The sequence below is a fragment of the Drosophila serrata genome, unplaced genomic scaffold (genome assembly GCF_035046125.1).
Source record: "Drosophila serrata isolate PLE 108 unplaced genomic scaffold, ASM3504612v1 contig_92, whole genome shotgun sequence".
NCBI lineage: Eukaryota > Metazoa > Arthropoda > Insecta > Diptera > Drosophilidae > Drosophila > Drosophila serrata.
In genome coordinates this window covers 157374-181120 of record NW_028256990.1, presented here as the reverse complement: position 1 = coordinate 181120, position 23747 = coordinate 157374, and the positions used below count along the sequence as shown (strand labels likewise).

At 41.7% G+C, this 23747-nt stretch overlaps 2 protein-coding genes across 2 annotated transcripts in view; one reads left to right on the top strand and one right to left on the bottom strand.

The window, feature by feature from the left end:
- Positions 1–23747, top strand: part of kl-5 (male fertility factor kl5) — a 243383-nt gene that overhangs the window by 99644 nt on the left and 119992 nt on the right. The window lies entirely within an intron of this gene.
- Positions 5037–7104, bottom strand: LOC147644804 (uncharacterized). Its single transcript, XM_086840573.1, has one exon. It carries the CDS (start codon positions 6939–6941, stop codon positions 5400–5402), a length of 1542 nt encoding a protein of 513 aa, XP_086696699.1. The 5' UTR covers positions 6942–7104; the 3' UTR covers positions 5037–5399.

The window sequence follows — 23747 nt, the reverse complement described above, 5'->3', positions numbered from 1 at the left end:
TATGGCCAAGACGGCCTTTTGTTGTCCGAATGTTATTTGTTTGTCCTTGATTTTTAGCGATGGCAAGAAGTTCACCTGGTGTTCTCTTGGAGGCATCTGCTAGAGATGCCAGTACTGCGGCACATAGGTACACCTAAGGTTTCAGTTGCCTCGGATTCATTGCACATCTTACAGCTGCCATTGTTGGTGATGATTAGCTTAACTAATGTGTGTCCAATGAGAATTCCCACTAGCAGTCTGTAGTCATTCCGTGGCAGGCGCTGTAAGTACTGGCTGTGTTTCGCCTACCATTTTTGGGAACTGACCGCTGACGATTGTATTGATGTTATTGCCGCTTGACTGCAAGAGATCTGCTGCTTTCTTAATGGAGAAAATTTCCCTCTGGTAATCTTGGTAATCTCTCAATCTTTATACAGGATCTGTACAGTATATGCCCGATCCTACTCCTCCTTTCATCTTAGAGCCGTCGGTGAATAAGTTGAAGTATGGTCCACAGTCCTGAGTCGTTTTTAAGTCCTTGGGTCCATTGAATGTTGTGGTCTTGACATCCGGGCAAGTTCTTGGTATTATGTAGTCAGATATACTACTTATGTGTCGACCAATTTAACTGTGCCCGAATCATTGTAGCGAGATAATTTCTGATGCCACAAGGTTTTAGGAGGTTTTTCCTGCAGTAAGTTGCGTGTGGATATCTAGAGGATCAACTTCGATTATGGTTTCGAGTGCTTTTGTGGGAGTTGACCTCAGCGCCTCATATGAGTATTAGTATTTTATTAGTAGCCATTCTCGTTCGCTTATTCTTCCGACGACTTGCAAAAACTTAAAGCGCAACGCAAATTCCGCCACCCACGTCCTGCAAATATTTGGTAAAAACGGGAACTGCGGAGCCAGGTTATCTTTCCGTTCTGCTTATCTCTTCCTTCTTTCAGCATAATAACGGAATGGAGAGGCTCTAAAATTACGCTGGCGGCACTTGATTTATAAAGTTTTAACGCCTTAAGAGAGTTTTCAGCACACTTTGCAAATTGGTACGCTTTCTAGTCGGAGCATTTGTTCGTTTGGAAACCTTTTGCTACCCGGGACCGTGTATTAAATAATATTAAAAGGTTATTACTTTTTCTGAAGACTTCCTTTGTAATGAGCTGCGGGGACCGCATTGCGCATCCGAAAACTGATTATTCCATATATTATCTTATTCCGATAAAAACGGGCCCCAGCTGCTTTTTGGATTGGTATAAAAATATAATTTTTAAAAATAACACTTCCGAAGCCACCAGACTCTAAAAACTTTAATTTGCCGCTTACCATGAAATTAGAATTAGCGCTGCCTATTTAAGCTAGATTTTTCCTTTTAGCTTATCACGTTTCATCATGTATCTATCCTTCTGGATATGTGGATCTAATGGGAAGCTATCTCAGCTCTTTCTAGCTAAACCTACACCATTTTCGGATCCGGATTCGAAAGTCTATTGAAAACCAACTAGAGGAATGGTTCCAATAATTATAACTTTCCGACAATGGAAGAATGTGGAAACATAAAACGAAAGTGAATGAAGTTCATTATGGGGAAACCACCCCTTCGTCTAATAGGCCAATCAAAGCAATATACGGTGTACACAGCTGAAAAAAACTTCGGTGCTACGAGCCTTCGCCATGCAAAAGGTATCCGTGAACACATTAAACTGGAAAGCAAACGAAAAACAAAATAAGCTTCTTAAGGAAGCCTTTTCCGTTTTGATAGGAAATGGTAGGTCGGTTACAGTGGTGAGGCATAAGCAAGTTCCTCCTATTAGAGCTGAGCTCCTTTTTGCTCCACTCCCTTTGTTTACTATTTGTAATCTCGATCACTCTCAGTAACATCCTGAGTCAGTAAAGAAACCTAGAATTGCCGATACCTTCAGCTTTCCTATGCTTCCCAGTGACTTCATCTGGTAGGTACCAAAGTGGCGAAGTCTTGTGTGATTTAGCGCTGGGCAGAAGTAGAGCAGATGTTCCGGTGTCTCTTGCTCTGTAGTTTGATTGCAGCTTCCACAGATTGTATTATGTGTCAGTCCCATCTTCATTGCATGCGATCCATGCGCTCAATGTCCTGTGGTGACTGCCGTCATCCTGATATCCCATTTGCTGTTGAATAGCAATTCTGTGGTTCCTTTTTTGTATCTCGGCCAACATATCTTTGACCTCCTGTGCTCGCTCTTTCTGAATCATTCCTTATTGGGTGTTTGTTTGAAGTGGTCACGGATCCTTAACTGGATCGCGTTTAGGGAGATCGGTATTGCAATGTCCGTCCTTAGCTCTGCCGATCCTGCACGGGCTTGTTCGTCTGCCTTTTGGTTCCCCGGGATCTCATTATGTCCTGGTATCCCAGGTTACTTGACCTCATGTTTCTCAGCAAGTCTATTAAGAGCTTTCTTGCATTCTGTCACTAGCCGTCATTTTGTTTTCACGGTAGCAAGAGATTTTAATGCCGCTTGGCTATCCAAGCTCTCGCCGTAAGGAGAGTTCATCTGCTTCCCTTATGCTAGCAGCTCAGCCTGAAAGACCGTCGGTGAGTCCGAGAGGTTTAATGCTTTTTCAATCCCCCAATTCTTAGCGTAGATCCCAGCCCCTATGCCATCCGTGTAGAGGGACACTTCATTCTCTGCTGCCACTTTGTCTTTGCTCTAGTTTTCCCTTGTTGGGTATGAGGTCGAGAATGCGTTCCCGAATTTCAACTCCGCGGTCAAGTAGTCCGTCTTTTCGTTTGATGCTTTCAAGAATTTGTCGTACCCGGCGCCGTATTCCTTCCAGCAATTGCTTGCCTTAAGTCTTACTGCGCTCTGCGCTGCAATGTCCATTACAAACAGTTCTATCGGCATTATATTCAAGATAGCATTTAAGGCAACCGCGGGGCATGAGCGCATTGTTCCCACGGTCCCCGGACTCGCTGCTAATTGTATCCCTGTCAGCTTCGATCTATTGTATGCACTAGTTAGTGCCGGCCACTACACTAGGCCACCGTATGTTAGTATTGGCCGTACCACTGCTACCCCATTTGTTTCCAAACATTTTCCTGCAGGAGTAGAAGGCAATACTTGCCTTCCTCACTCTTTTTGCAATGTTTTCCACTCCATGAGAGCTTTTTATCTATTAGTTCTCCTAGATACTTATCTTGATCCTGATACTAGTAGTACTACGTCGTCTACATATGCAACTGCTTTGACTCCACCCGTATTGAGATCTAATAGTATGGCGTTCATATTTATGAGCCAGAATAGGGGCGGTAGAATCCCGCCCTGCGGTGTGCCTCTCTTCACAGTCCACGTGAGATGAATGCCACTCAGTTCGGCTGTGATCGTCCTGTTCTTTAGCATAACCCCGATCCAATCTCTGATGCCTCTGTCAATACCAAACAAGTTGAGGGAGCATATGATAGAGTCGGACTTCACGTTATTGAACGCACCTTCGATGTCTAGGAGGGCGGCCAACGTGTATTGCTTGTGTTGCAATGTTCTCTCCACATGAGGTATAACTTTGTGCAGTGCTGTTTCCGTTGACTTGCCATTTCGGTAAGCGTGTTGCGCATCCGAAAATCGGGAGTCTCTCTAGTGTCTTTAGAGCGAAGGAGGTAATCCTTTGCTAGGATGTGCCCCCTTCTGCCTTGTATCGGTATGAATGTGACTTTCGCTTCCCTCTACAAGAATGGGATGTGCATCAGACTTATACAAGCTTTTTAAATGGCTTTTAGCTATCTACAGATGCTTTTCTTGCCTGATTGTAGCATTGCCGGTATTATGGCGTCTGGGCCCGGTCTTTTGTATTTGTCAAAAGAATCTATTGCCCATGCTCCGTAGTAATGATGTCTTTCGTTGGCGTGTCTGTCTGAGTGTTCTTTTCCCCCTTGCGTTCCGAGTTCTCTCGTAGGTTCCCTGGGAACTGAGTATCAACTAGTTGCTCTAATGACTCCCCTATTGTCGTTGTATCAATCTACTCTATTAATAAGGGTGGTGCTTGTGTGCTAGAATTTTGCTTAATCTCGCAGTGTCCTTTATGTCTTCAAGTGACTTAGAGTAGCTTTGCCAAGAGTTTTTTTTTTTGCCATTCCCGGGTTACATAGCTTGTGTTGAAGGACTTTCGCGCCCTTCTGAGATCGTTCATTTTTTTCGTTCACCACAGTGGGTGAGAATGATATCTTTAATATGTCTTTAGGAAGGCGTTGTTCGGGATGTTGTGAGGTCCTTCCTTCTTTAAGGAAGATTGTGTCTTAATCCTCCTGTTTTATTTTAAATTGAACAATTTTGCTAAATTTGTTCCAATCTGTCTTACGGGGGTTTCTTTTTTGGTACCTGTTTTCATACTGATGCCGTTAGATTAAAGAAAATATATCTATCGTCTGAACAGAAGTTTTTGGAGGGTATCGACAACCCTCCATTTCACATATTTGTATCTACTGTGTTTGATTTGCAAGGTCAGATTTCACACCTCTTCCCACCCATGATAATTTTTCGTGCTTGGAAAAATGAAATTTGGCGTTTTACCTTTGTTACATATCGTAACATTGCTAAATATTATATTTTCAAATACTCTTAAGCCCATCCATGTGTCGCTGATCTTAGCCACACATTCCGCCAGGAAGCTCCTAGAGAATCCATTTTCACACCTAATGACCAGGTGCCCCTTGATCACGTCTGAGGATTGGACCGGTCGACATCTCAGTCGGACTTTGATTGAAGCGGTGAGCGGTTCAGGATAAAAATCAATGTCGAGCAGGAATGGCCTTATGCATACTCCCCAGTTCAGCAAAGCGGCAAGCGTGACATTCAGGTACCTGAATCGAACGATGCTCCGTTCAACGTTGAGTTCGGTGCTGAGGTATTTCCCTTTCGGAATATTATTTTAACACGATGTCCGGCAACAAAAAAGAAAAAAAAATTGAAGCCAACTTCGGCACGCCAAAGTTTATATACCCTTGCAGATTGAATAGTTGTGTCCCCTTGTATCTTTAGCAAGAGGTCATTGTAAAAGGGGTTCCCCAGGCAAGATCAAACACTCAGCGATTAAATTCAATATTTAATTTACTATCCTATGTACAGGCGTGTGTGTATAAATAATACGGCGTTAGATCGGCGACGTGCGTTCCTCGTCGTTCGCAAATGCTGACTGTTCTTCTCCTCTCATTCCATCTCTCTCGTATGCACTATCCCACCGAGCGAGCGACCAGCCGAACGCCGCTCTCCCGCACAATGGGACAAGCGACCAAACCAAACATGCCGCCCGCCAATGCTAGACTAAGCATGAAACATCTCCGCTTGTCCAGATCCTGCACGGTGGTAGGCGGGGTAGAATCTAGTATGGAGAAATGAGACAAGAAACATGCGCAAGAAACAATTCATTATGGTTGAGGTGGCAAAGTGAGAGCTCTAAGAACGTATCGGCAGTGGACAAAGTTTTGACACTGACCGTTTTAAATGGCCTTGCTTGGTTTTAAGCGTTACAACCCGGACCAACGCGTCAGTCCCTGGGTGCAACTCCACGACGCGCCCCAGTAGCCATTGCGACGGCGGAAATCGGTCATCCTTGATGATGACAAGGTCGTGGAGCTGAATGCCCTCAGTCTCCTGACACCACTTGGGTCTCTGCTGCAGGTTGGCTAGCCAGTCCCGACTCCAAGCCTTCCAGAAATGCCTTATCATGGATTGCTGGACTAGAAACTGCTCCACGAAGGACTTGGACTGAGGTCGATATTCCGGAGGCGCCAGCATGGAGTCCCCAATCAAAAAGTGAGCCGGTGTGAGCACCTCGAGATCATCTGCATCAGCTGTGAGAGGGCAGAGCGGTCGGGAGTTGAGGCACGCCTCTATGCTTATGAGCACCGTTGACAACTCCTCATAGGTGAGCCTCCGATCCCCAATGACCCTCTTTAGATGATGTTTCACCGACTTCACATTAGCCTCCCTCAGCCCGCCAAAATTGGGCGACTGCGGAGGATTAAAGTGCCAGGTGGTTCGTTGCGAAGCGAGCTTGGGGGCTATGAGCTTCTCATAATCCTCCTGAAGCTTACCGTAGAATGCCTTCATCAGATTGTCCGCGCCGACAAAGTTGGTTCCGTTGTCACTGTAGAGATGTTGAACGATCCCTCGCCGACCGGTAAACCTTCCCAGTGCTAGCAGAAAATGCTCCGTGGTGAGTCCTGTCACCGCTTCTAGATGCACTGCCTTTGTTGCAAGGCAAATGAAAACGGCGATGTATCCTTTGTAACCGGCAGTTCCTCGCAACCGCGCTGCCTTCAGCTCTATAGCGCCTGTGTAATCAACTCCAGTCGCCAGAAATGGCCGACTAGGGGGGTTGACTCTGTGTATAGGCAAATCTCCCATAAGCTGTGCTGACGTGATTGGCCGGGCCCGAAAGCACCTCACACATTTCCGTACAATCGATCGCACCGCCTGCCTTCCTGTCAGTATCCAGAACCGCTGGCGAGTGTGCGCCAGAGTTAGCTGCGCACCTCCGTGCAGAGTCACGATATGCGAATAGCGTATTACCAGTTGTGTAAAATGATGAGAGCTTGGAATGATTATGGGATGGCGACGCTCGTGCGACAGACCAGAATGGCGTAATCTCCCCCTTACTCGCAGTATGCCCTCTACTAAGATCGGTGATAAGCTCGAGAGCTTACTTCTGGAGGGCAGCCGCTTAGAATTTTTTACTGCGGTCAGCTCCGACGCGAAAGACTCCCCTTGGACGATGCGCACGATAGCGAATAGAGCCTGGTCGAGCTCTTCGATGCCTAGGGGACCGGTGCGCCTCTCTCCTTTTCCGGCAGTATTGGACTTGAACCGAATTACGTACGCTACGACTCTCACGGCCTGGGTGAAACTCGAAAATCTTTCAATCAACGATGGCAGCGGGACTGTGTGGTGAACGCGAACTTTATCCGTCTTCGCCTCTAAGGCGGCATCATTCATGTCGGCCTGACCGACCTCCGTCGAAGGCCAGTCACCTTGACAGCGTGTAAGCCACTCCGGGCCTCGCCACCACAAGCCGTAGCCCGCTAGCTCACCCGGAGATAGCCCTCTTGTCGCACAGTCTGCTGGGTTCTCGTTGGTCCCTACATGCCTCCATTGCGATGGCGTAGAATGATCCAGAATAAAGGCGACCCTGTTAGCGACGAAAGTCTTCCATCTGTTGACGTCCCCGTGTAGCCAATGCAGAAGAATCGTAGCATCCGTCCAGAAAAAGGTCCCCTCATGGGCCACCATGAACAGTTGTGTCCCCTTGTATTATTAGCAAGAGGTCATTGTAAGAGGGGTTCCCCAGGCAAGATCAAACACAGCGAATAAATTCAATATTTAATTTATTTTTCTATATATACAGGCGTGTGTGTATAAATAATACGGCGTTAGATCGGCGGCGTGCGTTCCTCGTCGTTCGCAAATGCAGACTTGCCAGAGTTCCGTCTGCATGCGTTTTCTTCGCCATAGTTACGTCCTTCAATATTAACTTGCCCGAGATGATGACCGGCGCGATGAGACCCAGCGGGTCAAACAGCCTTGCTATGCTCGACAGAATCATCCTTTTGGTTAAGCTATCCGGTATCTCAAAATTGATCCGAAATTTAAAACAGTCCTTATTTGGAAGCCAATACATTCCTACCGCCTTGATAGGATCCGTGGTGTCCCAGTTTAAAGGTGTCTGACTGCACTGATGCTCCAACGGAATAGAGAGCAGGATACTCGCTTCATTGCTGGACCATTTCCGCAACTCCATACGCGCGGATTTTATCGCCCCCGCCACCTGGGTCCTCTTGTCTTCCGTCTCTTCTAACGAATGTCCTCCGGAAAGAATGTCGTCCACGTATATCTCATGCATCAACACCTCTTCCGCTTTAGGAAATGAACGCCGTTCATCCCTCGCTAGCTGTTGAATGACCCTGATGGCCGTGAAGGGCGCAGAAGCCGTTCCGAACGTTAGCGTCGACAATGCATAAACGTGGATCGATCCATCCGCCGCCCTCCATAAAATCCGCTGATATTGGGCGTCTTCCGGGTGCACATCAATGCAGCGATACATTTTTTGTATATCCGTCGTGAAAACGAAACGATATTTCCGCCAATTGAGTATGACTGCCGACATGTCGTTTTGCAGTGTAGGCCCGGTCCACAGAATATCGTTTAACGACCTTCCGTTGCTTGTCCTTGAGGAGGCGTCGAAGACGATTCGCTGTTTTGCCGACTGAGGCTCCTTCTTGAAGACAGCGTGATGTGGGAGTACACAAGAGGTTACATGCATATTAGTGGAAGTATTCTTTACTGAACTACTTTCACTGCCCACAGCCGGCGCTATTTGCTCGAGCGCGAAGTATTCCATCATCCACATATTTGCTCCACCGGTCTGGACTGCTGGACAGGCGTCTTTCCAATTGTAGGAACCGATTAAGCGCCATTTGCTGAGATCTTCCTAGGACCATGGCTGGGTCCCGATAGGTTTTAAAGGGCAACCGCACTATATAGCGGCCATCCCCTCGACGTACGTAAGTCTTCTGAAAGAAGGCCTCGCACCAGAGGTCCCCCTCCGATAACGAAGGGCGTTCTGGGACTGACTCTACCTCACAGAAGCGCTTCAGCCATGCCTCGGTGTCCAAAAGCACTCGATGACAGCGCAACTGGGTTGATTCCCTCACGCCTTCTGCACGTCCAGAGAGAATCCATCCGAAGTGCGTATTCTGAGCTAAGGGCTCGCCGGGCAGTCCGATCCTGGTGTCTGGCAACATTATTTGCGCCAACATGTCCACTCCTAGAATGAGGTCGACTCGCTTCGACCGGGAGTAGTGAGGATCTGCCAACGAGAGCCCTCGAATATTATCTCAACGCTGTGGCGTGAAGCTAAGACTCGGCAGGCAGGAAGTAACCGAAGGGAGAACGTATGCTGAATCGACCTCTAAAGAAAAAGTGGGGTTAATAATACTGACGATTTCGAAATTGACCTTATACTTGCAACGACGACGCTCGGGTACTGGCCCGCGTCAGATGCAGGGACTGTACGACGTGCTCAGATACTATGGTTGCCTCAGATCCTTGATCAATGAGAGCATTAATGATGGCTTGCAGCCCGTTGACCGAATTTCGCACGGTGATACGAGCAGTGGCGAGAAGTACGCTCCTCGAAGAAACATTCGGCGACGTTGCCGAATGGCATCTGTAAGATGCGCTTGGGTTTTGACTCGAAATTGACCGTGGCGTTTGCCGAGATATGTTCTCCGTGGCTGTGGGTGTACTAAGATGCGGCGTTGAAGGCCGGGCCGGCTGAGCCATTACTGGGAAGTGCAACAGGGTGTGATGGCGCTGCCCACATACTTGGCAGCTCTTGTTGCTAGTGCAGCGCGGCAGCGCATGTGACTTGCTCAAACAATTAATACATCATTTCGCTCTGCTCACTATATCCTTTCTCTGATAGCAGTCCAAGGCCAGAAAGGCTGTGCAACGACGCAGAATATGGTCGCCCCCACAGTGGTAGCAGGCGCTATTCGCCCGTCCTAAGCGCTCCTGTGCATTATGCACTCGCACTCGTTTGCTCGGGTCGGTGGATCCTGGGCCAATATTGGAGTCGTACGACGAGCTTCGGTTCTCAATCGCATCCATTATGATTAGCCGATCATTCAAAAATGATTCCAATTCCTTGTAGGTTGGAACGGCGGCGCCGCTTCCTTGATGATGCTCCCAAGCGTTATGGGTCTCCTTGGGCAGCTTCGATGCTACGTAATGCGCCAACCAGTGCTGCGATTCCCCGTCCAAGGCTTGAACGCGGCGGAATGCAGCCAGGCAAACATTGACCGTGCTTAACATCGATCTTATTAATTCGGTACTATCTCTTTGCAACCTGGGCAAAGCGTAGATAGCGTTCATGTGGTGAGAAAAGACGAGACGAGGATTATTATACCTTTTAATCATCATTCCCCACGCCACGGCGTAGTTTGACTCCATGAGCTGCATTTGTCGGATGTCATTATCGCGCCCTGGTGGCAACGACTCTTTGAGAAAGTGTAACCGTTGAACATTACTCAAATTGTTGTTGTTATGTATGAGGCTCATGAAGGCGTCATAATATCCTGGCCAGCTCACACACTCACCGGAGAACTTGGGAACTGCCATCTGTGGCATGTTCAGTCGCACTTCCGGGTCGGCGCCCCCACCTGTTGGGGGCGGCGGTGCCGGAATCTCGGATCCAAGTTTGTCCAAGTCCTCCGCGATGGCGCAATAGGCGTCCATATAGCGCTCCTCGAATTCCGATAGGAAATTTTTCCCGGCATAGCTTGAGCCCGCAAACCCTTCTAGATTCACGATCACGGAATCCGTCTCCCGAAACGCGTTCCTAATTTCTTCCACTTGTTCCAGACGCTTCTTTAGATAAATTCTTGTTTTCCTCGATTGCGAATCCTTCTTAAAATTCTGCAAGACCGATTTGAGAGATTGGTAACGATTTGTCTGCAAATTTACTAACTGCTCCAAAGTCGGAGCCTCCGAATCAGATTTCATGCTGCCGAACGTAAAACAAACTTAGCGCAACTCACCAACCCAAAAATCATGTAATTAGAAAATTCGGTAAATTCTTGTCTCGCACGCAACTTGTCCACTTACTCCGTTTACACACAAGATTCCACCCTCCAGAAGCAGCGAAAGCAAAGAAAAAGCGTCTCGAAAGTTCCGTGACCTGCAGCTGCGGCGTCTATGTATCGTCGTTTCCTTTCCCGTGTTTCGAGAGGCCGGGAATAAGCGCAGAAGAAAATCGTCTCGACAATTCGGAAAACCGCCGTTGTTGCGCCTATGTATCGCTTTCCTCTTTTCAGGCAATTTGCCGAGCCGACTTGGAAACTTGACGCCGCCGCGATCTAACGTAATCTATTTACACACCAAATTGCCAACTTTAACGTTTTAACTTGCAGGGTCCCCTCATGGGCCACCATGAATAGTTGTGTCCCCTTGTATCTTTAGCAAGAGGTCATTGTAAGAGGGGTTCCCCAGGCAAGATCAAACACACAGCGATTAAATTCAATATTTAATTTACTATTCTATGTACAGGCGTGTGTGTATAAATAATACGGCGTTAGATCGGCGGCGTGCGTTCCTCGTCGTTCGCAAATGCAGACTGTTCTTCTCCTCTCATTCCATCTCTCTCGTATGCACTATCCCACCGAGCGAGCGACCAGCCGAACGCCGCTCTCCCGCACAATGGGACAAGCGACCAAACCAAACACAGATAGAACTTCAATGGCTAGGAATCCATACAATATAAATTAAATATATTTATGTTAAAAAACTATGAAGTAAATCCTGCTTTCATTTCATTCACATATATGTACTTATATTATATTTACAGTTTTACATTCACAGATTTGCATTTTTCATCTACATCTAACGATCGTTAGATTTGACACATAATTTAAGCCTTATATTAAATGGCTATATCTTAAATTTATTGACTTTGTTAAAAACTAAAAAAGTTATAATTTTCAATTGCATTAATTTCTCGATCGTTCCTATGGCAGCTATATGAAATTTTACACAAAATTTTAAAGTAATATAAAATGTCTATTTCTCAATTTTTTATCAAATTCTGTTGAAAACTGAAAATGCTATAATTTTTTTTGTAAAAATTTTCCGATCATTCCTATGGCAGCCTCTTTCTCAGGTCAGAAATTGGTAGAGCAAAATGTGCGAAAGAGTTCATTTGTTACATTTGTTTTGGAAGATTTGTTTCGGCTCTGGTTCTGACTTGAATCAAGGCGATAACGTCTAGCAATATGTGATTCTGCTGTTAGGGCATTTTGCTGGACATACTCATTACTTGTCATGACCGTATTGGAGCCTATTAAATGAACTATCCAGTGCCAAGAACATATCGTTAGTTTTACGAAAACTCGATATTATCTCCTTAAAACCACTCTTGGCTTGCCAAATAAAAGATAACATATTCCTTTCAAAGTCATGACAGATCTCGCAGCAGTAGTGTAAGCTGATGGTTTTTCTTACATCATCAACCGTCCGGCCGGCAAGAGCACGATGGGGTCGACAGTCAGCAAACCGATTGAAAGATAACCTTTTGCATGTTTTTATCGGCACACCCAATATGAAAAGTTATTATAAGAACTTACTTATTTACCTGTTACATACGTTCAACAGAAATAATTCAAAAATAAACAACTAAATTGTGAAAAAATAGAAATTAAATACACAAAACAGAATATTTGGAAGCGAGCGCGAAGTGAACGGAAACTTAATCATACACAGCCAGAAAATAAGCTAACTTCTATACGCCGAAGTTTTTATACCCTTGAAGACTGCATTTCGATGACTACGTATTAATACAATATATATTATATATATTTATGTCAAAAAACAATACATGCCTTCTTTCATAAGATTCATTTATTCATTCATAACACATTATTTTTTATTATTTGCAGTTTTACAGTTACATAAAGTTTTACAATTATAGTTTTACATTCACAATTTCCCGCCTTCCAATATATCTAACGATTGATTGATTTATCTCACATTATCTGCCTGAGGACAGGCCAAATTCAAATATTGGGGGAGTGACATATCCACATTCCCACGGACTTTAGCATATCCCTACTTATTACACATATGTAATCCTATGAATCATCATTGAATGATAACTATACAGTCATCGGACACCACAACTCCACACGAGTCCGATGGTACAATAAACACAAGTCCCCAGTAGTAGACTAAACAATTTTATTGTCTGAACATTCTACCCTATTTGTCGCGTTCACACGCTCAAAGTTCGGACTCGCTAGCTCGAAAACAAAATTATCAAATTTCAAAAGAGCACTTGTATCCAAGAGCGAATGCACTTGAATCCAAGAGAAATTAAAGAATCAATTAAGCTCTCTCTTATGATCTTTTGAAATCCATCAAGATCCACAAAAGCTCGAGACCGAGACTTGAACGTCAGCCATCCTAGTTCAATAAGTTGAGTTCAGTTTGAGACACGAAATTAATCGATCGGTGTTCTTCATTAAAAATTTCTTGTAATAATTCGGTTTAAATAAAATAAAATATTTTTTTAAACTAACGAATAACCAAGTATTTAATTGGCTCAGTCGGTAGGATCGAAAGAATTCTTTTAGTACGTTACTGGTAAAATTTAAGGATACGCTACGCAACTAGCTATCCAGACCAGCGAATTAAAACAGTGACTCAAAAAGATTGATCAGCTAAAGAATCTATGTGCAAGTAGTATTCTAAATGAAAATCCCGTGCGGTCGGAAACAAAATTAAAATTCGAATTTTTAATTCTGTGTCTTTTTTAATACAACTAAAATTTACCAAAAGTAAAAATGGCAACAGTGGCACAACTCTCCGAGCTTCATTTGAATCAGCTGTTAAGCCAAATCAAAGAGCTACACTACGACGATGGCACACCTTGAAAGCTATCAGTGTTCATCATCAAGTCGATCAGTTACTGACCCTCTACCCCACACAAAATGCCTGTCAAGCTCACATCATTTACGGCGCTATCAAGCGAGTGATAGTAGATACTGCATTGGAAGCTGTGACTCAAGCAGGAGTAAATTTAAACAAGTCACCATGGAGATCAGTCTTTATGATGCAAATCATGAAGACGTTTATTTACAAAAATTTCACGATCATAATCGCAAGAAAAGGGAAACAAAAATCTAAGCAAAAATCAAAGGTATTACAACAACAGACATAATACAAATCAAGACAAAAATTCAAATAGAAATAACTAGAATCGTAATCCAAGCAACCCTCCTATTGTTGACCCGCAAGTATATCACAATTTTAGGAATAGTTCAAATCAAGCTAGGCAGAATAACCCCTTGAATTATCTACCCTCTACTTCGCATAACCCAGGTAACAATGGTCCTGTAAAAAGACAAAGAGAAAGTAGCAGTGGACAGAACAAAATGGAAGTAGACGTAAATTTTCATAAAACTGCCTTCGATACCTCGTACACGGGAGAAGAGGAAGAGTCAGTCCATATGTAAGAATTGAGTATCGGAATATTCTTTACAAAGGTATGATTGACACAGGGTCGTCCATCAACATCATTAGGGAAAATTTTTGCAAATTTAAAGAAAATTAAAGAAAATCTCACGGTATATACAATTAAGGGCCTAATAAAATTAATCAAAAGCATATTTATTAAGCCCAATGTAACCTCTCCGTTTGAACAAAAATTCTATGTGCATAAATTCTCTCAAAGTTATGAATTTCTGTTAGGTCGTCAATATTTAGAAGATACCAAAGCAAAGATTGACTATGAGAAGGAGACTATAATCTTAGGTTCAAAAACCTATAAGCCTATAAATTCTGGTATAAGGAGAGAAAGGGTAAGACCGCTTAAACAAGATGCCTTGACCCAAATAAAAAGGGCGAGAAAGCATCAACTAGATGCCTTGACCCAATTAAAAAGGATGAGACCTCACTAGCAAAGTGTCTTAGTCCCAAATCAAAAAAGGTTAACACCAAAACAAAACAAAAATGGAGAAGACCGCACCCCTGAAGTGCCTTACTCCTAAAAACAGTAAAGATGCAGAGGATGCATATGCAATACAATCCGATCCCACATCCATTGCTGATGAAACAATTAATTTCGCGATCTGTAATGATAATAAAAATGTAACGGGTTTAGACTCGAACATCTCAATGTTAAAGAAATGGAATGTTTAAAGAAGGTCCTATACAAATATTGAGACATTCAGTACAGAAGAGAATTTGACTTTCACTAGAACTATTAAGCATGTTATCCAAACTCAGCATGAAGACCCGGTTTATCGCAAACCATACAAATACCCTCAGAGTGTTGATCAGGAGGTAAATAAACAAATTAAGGAAATGATAGAGCAGGGCATTATCCGAAAATCAAAGTCCCCCTATTGTTCACCTATTTGGGTAGTTCCAAAGAAGGCAGACGCCTCAGGTAAACCAAAATTCAGACTAGTAGGAATCTCAATGAAATAACAATAAACGAAAAGTTTCCGATTCCTAGAATGGATGAAGTACTTGACAAATTGGGAAGATGTCAGTATTTCACTACTATTGATCTAGCTAAAGGTTTCCATCAAATTCAGATGGAAGAAAAATCTATTGCAAAAACAGCGTTTTCAACCAAACTACGAATATACCCGCATGCCCTTTGGCCTTAAAAATGCACCTGCAACTTTTCAGAGATGCATGAACAACTTGTTAGAAGACTTAATCTACAAGGATTGCTTCGTATACTTGGATGATATTATAATTTACTCCACTTCATTGGAGGGACACATTTTATCATTAAAGAAAGTATTTGGAAAATTAAGGGACGCTCATTTGAAATTGCAATTAGATAAATGAGAGTTTATGAAGAAAGAAACAGAATTAGGTTAGGAATTCTACCTAACCCATACAAAACAAACGCAATCACAAATTTCCCATTACCAAAAACTCCTAAACAAATAAAATCATTTTTAGGATTATGTGGGTTCTATCGCAAATTCATTCCTAACTCTAAGGCAGTTAAACCTATGACCCAAAAGTTGAGAAAAGGAGCGGTAATCGATACCAAAAGCAGAGATTACATGGAGTCATTTGAAAAATTAAAGGTACTGATAATTTCAGATCCAATTTTAATCTATCCTGATTTCACAAAAACCTTTTCCCTAACAACTGACGCTAGTAATATAGCAATCGGTGCTGTTTTGTCACAAAATTATAAGCCCGTATGTTATGCAAGCAAAACTGTTAGCTATTGTTTGGGAAACTAAATATTTTAGGTCATATCTATTTGGAAGGCCGTTTGAAATATTAAGCGATCACAAACCACTGGTGTGGCTTAACAACATTAAAGAACCCAACATGAAATTGCAAAGGTGGAAAATCAAATTGAACGAATTTTATTACAAAATTAAGTATATTCCAGACAAAGAAGATTATGTAGCGGATGCTCTTTCCCGCACAGTAATAGAAGAAGCCATGGTTAGCGAAATTGCGGACAGCATGGATGCAACAATGCATAGTGCTGCTGAAGATAACTTAAACTACATCTCCATAACCGAAAGACCCGTATACTTTTTCTCTAGGCAAATAGAGAAAGAAAAAGAAGAAGTAGACTAAGTTAGCACGAGTCATTATTTTCAGAAATTAAAAATAAAAATCACATATAAAGAAATGACGATCGAGTTAGCCAAACCTCTCATCAAGGTATATTTCTTCACAAACAAAAGCACACTTTACTTCCAAGATGACGACGACTTTCTGATATTCCAAAGGGCATATATTGAAATCATAAGCCGTAATTGTTTCACAAAATTGTTGCGATGTACTTAGAAGTTAACTGATATTCTGACATATGCTGAATTTAAAGATTTAATTTTAAAGAAACATAAGGAACTTTTACACCCAGGTATATAAAAAACCATTAATTGGTTTAGAGAAGAATATTACTATCCTGACAGTCAGAAACTCATTCAGAATATAATCAATGAATGCGAAGTTTGCAACATAGCTAAAACTGAATATAGGAATACGAAACTTATTTTTAAAACGACACCTGAAGTCCTAAACGCTAGAGAACAATACGTGATTGATTTTTATCTAACAGGAAATCAAACCTTCCTATCTTGCATAAATATCTATCTGAAATTTGCTACCCTAATTGAAGTAAAAAGTAGAGATTGGGTAGAAGCAAAGAGAGCCCTTATGAACATATTTACTGACATGGGAAAACCGCAAAATTGAAAAGGGATAAAGATTCAGCGTTTTTGTGTTTGCATTGCAAAACTGGCTAAGATCAGAAGGCGTAGATATAACCATTACGACAAGTAAAAATGGTGTATCTGACATAGAAAAATTTCATAAGACTGTAAATGAGAAGCTGAGAATTATTGGTAGTGAACAAAATATAGAAGATCAATGCACAAAATTTGAAATGATCCTATATGTTTATAATCACATATAATTTTCTATATGCAGGAAGCCCCGATTTCGATGTACAACAAAATAAAATTAACAAAATTGACCAGCGTAACAAAAACAGACATAGTTATGATGTTGATACGAAATACAGGCAATCCCCATTAGTTAAAGGTAAGGTGACCAACCCTTTTAAGAAAACAGGTCAGATTAGACAAGTGAATGATAAACACTTCGAGGAAACAAAGAGAGGCAGGAAAATCGTACATTACAAGTCCAAATTCAAGAAACAAAAGAATACTAACCAAAGTAAATACGATAATTCCAGACCCATCGAAGAAGATTAAGAGATGCCCCGTATTCCCCATAATAGTTATATGTCTGGCAATCATCGCTCTCATCACCGTAGTCCAAGGCAGTAGCATAGAAGTAAATTCAATAAGTGCTAAAAATTGATACCTATTATTTCAAACAGTAGTTACGTAGATACCTACAAGTTACGAATATCACTACTTAAGCATAAACATAACTAAGACCATGTTAATGTTTGAGAACTTATTGGATGAGGCGAAATATTTTCCTGATGTAATCCAAATAGATTACTTAGTCGAAAAACTAAAAATGAAAATAAACGGTTTGAGAATAAATTAGAGAAACAAACGAGGTCTATATAGGTAAATATTGTAGAAACAGCGTACAAATATTTATTCGGCACGCTAGATCAGGATGACAGAGATGAGTTAGAAAGCAAAATCAATAACTTGTCAGAAAATTCCGTTCAGAATCATGATTTGTATATGATTATAGATGTGATTAATAGCGGGATAGATATCATCAACATATTCAAAATAGAAAAGGAAAAAGACCAACAGGTAGCAGTACTTATTTTCAATTTACAAAAATTCACCGAATATATTGAGGATATAGAAATGGGTATGCAACTCACGAGGCTGGGAATTTTTAATCCGAAAATACTTAAACACGATTATTTGAATCAAGTAAATTCAGAGAAAATGCTAAAAGTTCAAACATCCACTTGGATATTCCCATATTCCTAGCGATATAATGAAAGTCCCAATATTCCAAATAGCCCCATATCCTGACAATTCCAATTACATCCTGACCGAATCTGTACTTGACAAGTTTTATATTTACGAAGATAAGGTCTATAACACACATACAGGTAAACCAATTTTCGAAAGCACAAAGCACACAAAGATTTCCAAATCAATTATGTAGAACCAAACAAATTAGTCATCTGGAATATTACAGAAACACTCGTTAATCAAAAATGCATCAACAATAGAGTTTCTATACAAGAAAACAACAGTATTAAAATAAAGAATTGTACTATACAAATAAATGAATTTATAATTTCAAACAACTTTGCAGATTTTACACAGTCAATTTATATTGTTAACAACATAACCAAAATAAAACCTTTGGCATACATTCAAACAAAAGTTATTATTTAATCCATCTTTTGTCATTACAATCCTAAGTTTAATATTTTATGTCATCTATAAATTTAAGAGTATACCTAAGAAACTAATTGTTAAATATAAGAAAACACAAGAAGAACAACCGATCCCGGAACAAATTGTAAATGATCAGATCATTCTGGAAAATAACATCATGATTTATCTCACATTATCTGCCTGAGGACAGGCCAAATTCAAATATTGGGGGAGTGACATATCCACAGTCCCACGGACTTTAGCCACTTTAGTGGCGAAAAATTACAATAAAAATTTAAAAAAAGGAGAGTCTAAATTTACCGTAAACCTCCATGTGGTACTCTCTGGGGTCGTGAAAAATAAGATAATATATTCACCAGCTAATTACGGAAGTCACAACTGCCATATTAGAGCCGCCATTTTGAATTTTGAAATTTCGACTTCATATTCGAAATCATCGACCCCCAAAACCCCCGAGTACAAATTTTGAATTCTCTTCGTTGAGTTTCTGATTTATGACCACTTTTTCCATATAGCCGGACCACTGTGCGATGGTACAATAAACACAAGTCCCCAGTAGTAGACTAAACAATTTTATTGTCTGAACATTCTACCCTATTTGTCGCGTTCACACGCTCAAAGTTCGGACTCGCTAGCTCGAAAACAAAATTATCAAATTTCAAAAGAGCACTTGTATCCAAGAACGAATGCACTTGAATTCAAGAGAAATTAAAGAATCAATTAAGCTCTCTCTTAGGATCTTTTGAAATCCATCAAGATCCACAAAAGCTCAAGACCGAGACTTGAACGTCAGCCATCCTAGTTCAATAGGTTGAGTTCAGTTTGAGACACGAAATTAATCAGTCGGTGTTCTTCATTAAAAATATCTTGAAATAATTTGGTTTAAATAAAATAAAATATTTTTTTAAACTTACGAATAACCAAGTATTTAATTATAAATATTTATATATAGGCATCCGATTTTTATACAATTATAATAATACAAAATAGCTATATCGAAAATTTCATGCATTTTTGTCCTTTCTACGGCAGCTATATGATATAGTTGTCCGAACCGGCCCGTTTCGACATATTATATATGTAAAGTAGTGAGGAACTGGCGGACAACGAATACCTAGGGGTTTCGTTGTGAATGGCGTTTGAGCGATCGAGAGAGAAAAGGGAGCGTGGATGAGTTGCGGAAAAGAAGTAAACAGAAGCAGTCGCAATTATCGGGAGTATTTTGAATGTTGTTAAAGTCGATAAAGTTGTTAAAGTCGTTTAAGTTCTTATATTAATCTCAGCATACTAATTCTAAATAAATATTATAATACAAACTCTACATTTGGGGGCTCGTACCGGGTCTGAGATAAACAATTAAGAAAAGAGTTAAATTAACTAGTGCGTGAGTAGAAGCTGTGAACAGAAGTTGTGAAATTCGGTTGAAAAAAGGAACTGCGTAGTAAAGCGATTCAGGTAGAAAATATCAAAGAAGACAGCTGCGCAGTTTAATTCTGTACTCTTATATTCCTTTCGCTGTAACTTGGATACGGGGAAAAAATAAAAAATGACGCGTAGAACGCCGGCAAAAAATAGAAGAGAAGTACAAGATATGGAAGAAGTCGAGGAGGAGCAGAAAGAAGCAGTGGAACTGAAAGAGAATGAGAATGTATTGGAAGTTTCGGATATGAAGAATAAAATCGACAATATATTGCAGTTGTTGTCATTAAAAATTCAAATTGATGAGAGCACAAATGGCCGCGCCAAGCCACAAATTGATAATTTTGAGAAAGTGGTAAACGATTTTGATGGTCAATTGGTGCAACAATGGTTTGAAATGTTCGAAAAAAATGCAGATGCATACGATCTCACACTTAAACAGATGTATGTATGTACAAGCCAGAGGCAAGATGATAGGTGCAGCCAAATTGTTTCTACAGTCAGTGTGTGTGAGCGAATAATGAGCTAAAGAGAGCACTGATAGAAGAGTTTTCAAGCAGTACCACCAGCGCCGACGTGCATCGACAGTTGCAAAGCAGGAAGAAAAAGAAGAGCGAGACATTTCACGAATATATTTTACATTTACGTCAGATTGCCATGGCAGGAAAGGTTGAGGAATCAGCGGTGCTGCAGTACATCGTAAACGGACTAGTTGATGTAAAAAATGAGTACAAAGCAATACTTTATTCGTGCAAGACCTTCAAATCCCTCAGAGAACAATATGAAATTATAATGCAACTGGACGATAAGCCTCGTAATTCGTGGAACAAGCGGAGTGCATCACCAAATAACCAACAGAAACGAAAGGAATTCTGTTTCAAGTGTGGTTCAGCAGAGCATAAAATCATAGATTGCCAGTCTCCAACGAAGTGCTTCAAATGCAATGAGAACGGTCATATTGCTAAAAATTGCCCGTTTGTAGAAGCAAATGTTCGCAAGGTGGTTGACCAAAGCCGTTTCAAACTAATCTCCGTAAATGGTGCTGAAATAAATTGTTTGATCGATACAGGATCGGATGTTTCACTTGTCACGAAGAAGATTGCTGAAAAAATTGGAAACATTGATATTTATAAAAGTGCATCGTTGTTGAGTGGTCTGGGCCAGAAAAAAACAAAGCCTATTGGATTTTTCACCGCTGAAGTTGTTGCCGATCAGTTATTCACGCAGCAAAAGTTTCTAGTCGTGCCCAATGACGTCATCGATTGTGGAGCGTTGCTAGGTCATGATTTTACCAGAAAGTTCAACTTTTACTGCGACGACAATGGCTTCAAATTGACGGGTTTGAGAACTGAAGATAAAGAAGCAGATGGATTTGGCTCCGATGTTTATAATATTATAGAAGCATCTAATTTGGTTACTGTTTCACCCAGGTATAAAGAAGCAGTGTCAAAACTCGTCGAAGAAGTCCAGAGAAGGCCATCAAACCCTTCTAACCAGTGTCCAGTCGAGCTGAAGATCACTCCAGATGGCGTAATAAAACCATTTCATCAGTCACCATCTCGTCTGTCTGCAAACGAAGCCGAGGCTGTTAAAAACCAAATAACAGAATGGTTGACCCAGGGAATAATACGTAAGTCATCATCGAACGTGGCCAGCAGAGTTGTAGTGGTCAAGAAGAAAGACGGTTCCCTTCGAGTCTGTATTGACTACAGAAAACTGAACAGCATGGTGTTGGCGGATTGTTTCCCAGTACCGTTGATGGAAGAAGTATTGGAAAAACTTCAAGAGGCCGCATTTTTCTCAACTCTGGATCTGGAAAATGGGTTTTTTCACGTAGCTGTGGCGGAGGCTAGCAAGCCGCTTACGGCATTTGTAACAAAAGAAGGACTCTATGAATTTAACAAAGCTCCGTTCGGATTTAAAAATTCACCGGCTGCATTTATCAGATTTGTTAATCACATATTTCAAGACCTGATCAACGACAATGTGATGCAGTTATACATGGACGATATTATTGTATACGCATCCACAGCGGAGGAATGCATGAAAAAGACAAGACGTGTACTAGAAACAGCAATGCAGTTTGGACTGAAGATAAAGTGGAAGAAATGTAGCTTCATGCAGTCCCGTATACACTTTTTAGGACATACTGTGGAAAATGGAAAGATATGGCCAGGCGAAGAAAAAACATCGGCAGTAAATAAATTTAAAACACCCAAAAATATACGAGCGGTGCAGTCATTTCTTGGTTTAACAGGTTTTTTCAGAAAGTTCATTCCAGGTTATGCTCATATTGCCCGACCGTTGACCAATCTCCTCAGAAAGGACGTCGAATTCCAAATAGGAAGCGCAGAACTGCAGTCCCTTCAAGAGCTTAAGCGAATTCTCTCCTGCGAACCGGTGCTACACATATACTCGCGAACAGCACAAACTGAGCTGCACACCGATGCATGTAAAGACGGATTTGGGGCAGTTTTACTGCAGGTATTTGATGGCCAACTACACCCGGTGTATTTCTGGAGTAAGAAGACGTCAGCTTCAGAGGCCGAAAGACATAGCTACATCTTAGAGGCGAAGGCTATCTATTTAGCGCTCAGAAAGTTTCGTCATTACCTCATGGGCATTCACTTCAAGCTTGTCACAGATTGCTCCGCGTTCAAAGACACCACCAGAAAAGACGATATTCCGAGAGAAGTTGCAGCGTACGTAATGTATCTACAGGACTTTAGCTGCAATGTTGTTCACAAGCCAGGGAACAAGATGAAACACGTGGATCACCTGAGTCGCCATCCAGAGTCAGTTTGGATCGTAACAGCAGAAGTAGCAGCACGCATCAGGAACGCACAACAGAATGACGAATACAGTAAAGCAATTCTGGTCATTCTCCAGGATCGTCCATATCAAAATTTTAGGATGAAAGGCGATATTCTTTACCGAACAGTCGAAGGCAACGATCTTATTGTTGTGCCGAAATCGATGGAAAAAGATGTCATTCGAGAGTCTCATGAAGTCGGCCACTTTGCAGTTCAAAAAACAATTCATTCCGTAAAGCAGCAGTTTTGGATCCCTCACGTAGAGCGGAAGGTAACGAATTTTATAGCCAACTGTATTAAATGCATTATTTACAGTAAGAAGATGGGAAAGCAAGAAGGGCTATTGCACTGCATCGCCAAAGGAGATACCCCGTTGCATACACTACATATCGACCATCTGGGGCCAATGGACGCCACATCAAAGCATTACAAATATATACTGGCAATTGTCGATGGATTCGCCAAGTTTGTTTGGCTCTATCCCACCAAAACTACAGGGCAGGAAGAGGTTATCAGGAGATTCACTGAGTGGTCCAATGTGTTTGGATTTCCTAAACGTGTTGTCAGTGATCGTGGTTCCGCATTTACATCTGGAGCGTTTGAAGAGTGGCTGAACATCAACAAAGTGGAACATATTTGCTCAACTACTGGAGTAGCTCGTGGAAACGGCCAAGTTGAGCGTATTAACCGATCAATCATTGCTGTCATCGCCAAGGTATCGGCAGAAGAGCCTAGCAAGTGGTTTAAATATGTGCCTCAGGTGCAAAAAGCTATAAACTCACAAGTAAATTCCTCAACAAAAATGTCGCCATTTGAGCTGTTGTTTGGGACACGAATGTACAGCCATGCAGAAGAACGTTTGCAAGAAATCCTAAATGAAGAGTTTGTCTCCCAGTTTAACCTTGAGCGACAAGAAATGCGAGAGACAGCTAAAAAGAACATTGAAGAGGCGCAGCAAATATATAAGCAAAACTACGACAAAAAGCGCAAGCGTGCTCACGACTACAGATTGGGTGATCTCGTCGCAATCAAGAGGACTCAGTTCGTCGCAGGAAGGAAGCTGGCTAGCCCGTATTTAGGACCATATGAGGTCGTCCAAATTAAGCGAAATGGGCGGTACG

Coding starts and splice junctions, on each gene's coding strand:
- LOC147644804 (XM_086840573.1), bottom strand. CDS start 6,941: ATGAATGATGCCGCCTTAGAGGCGAAGACGGATAAAGTTCGCGTTCAC.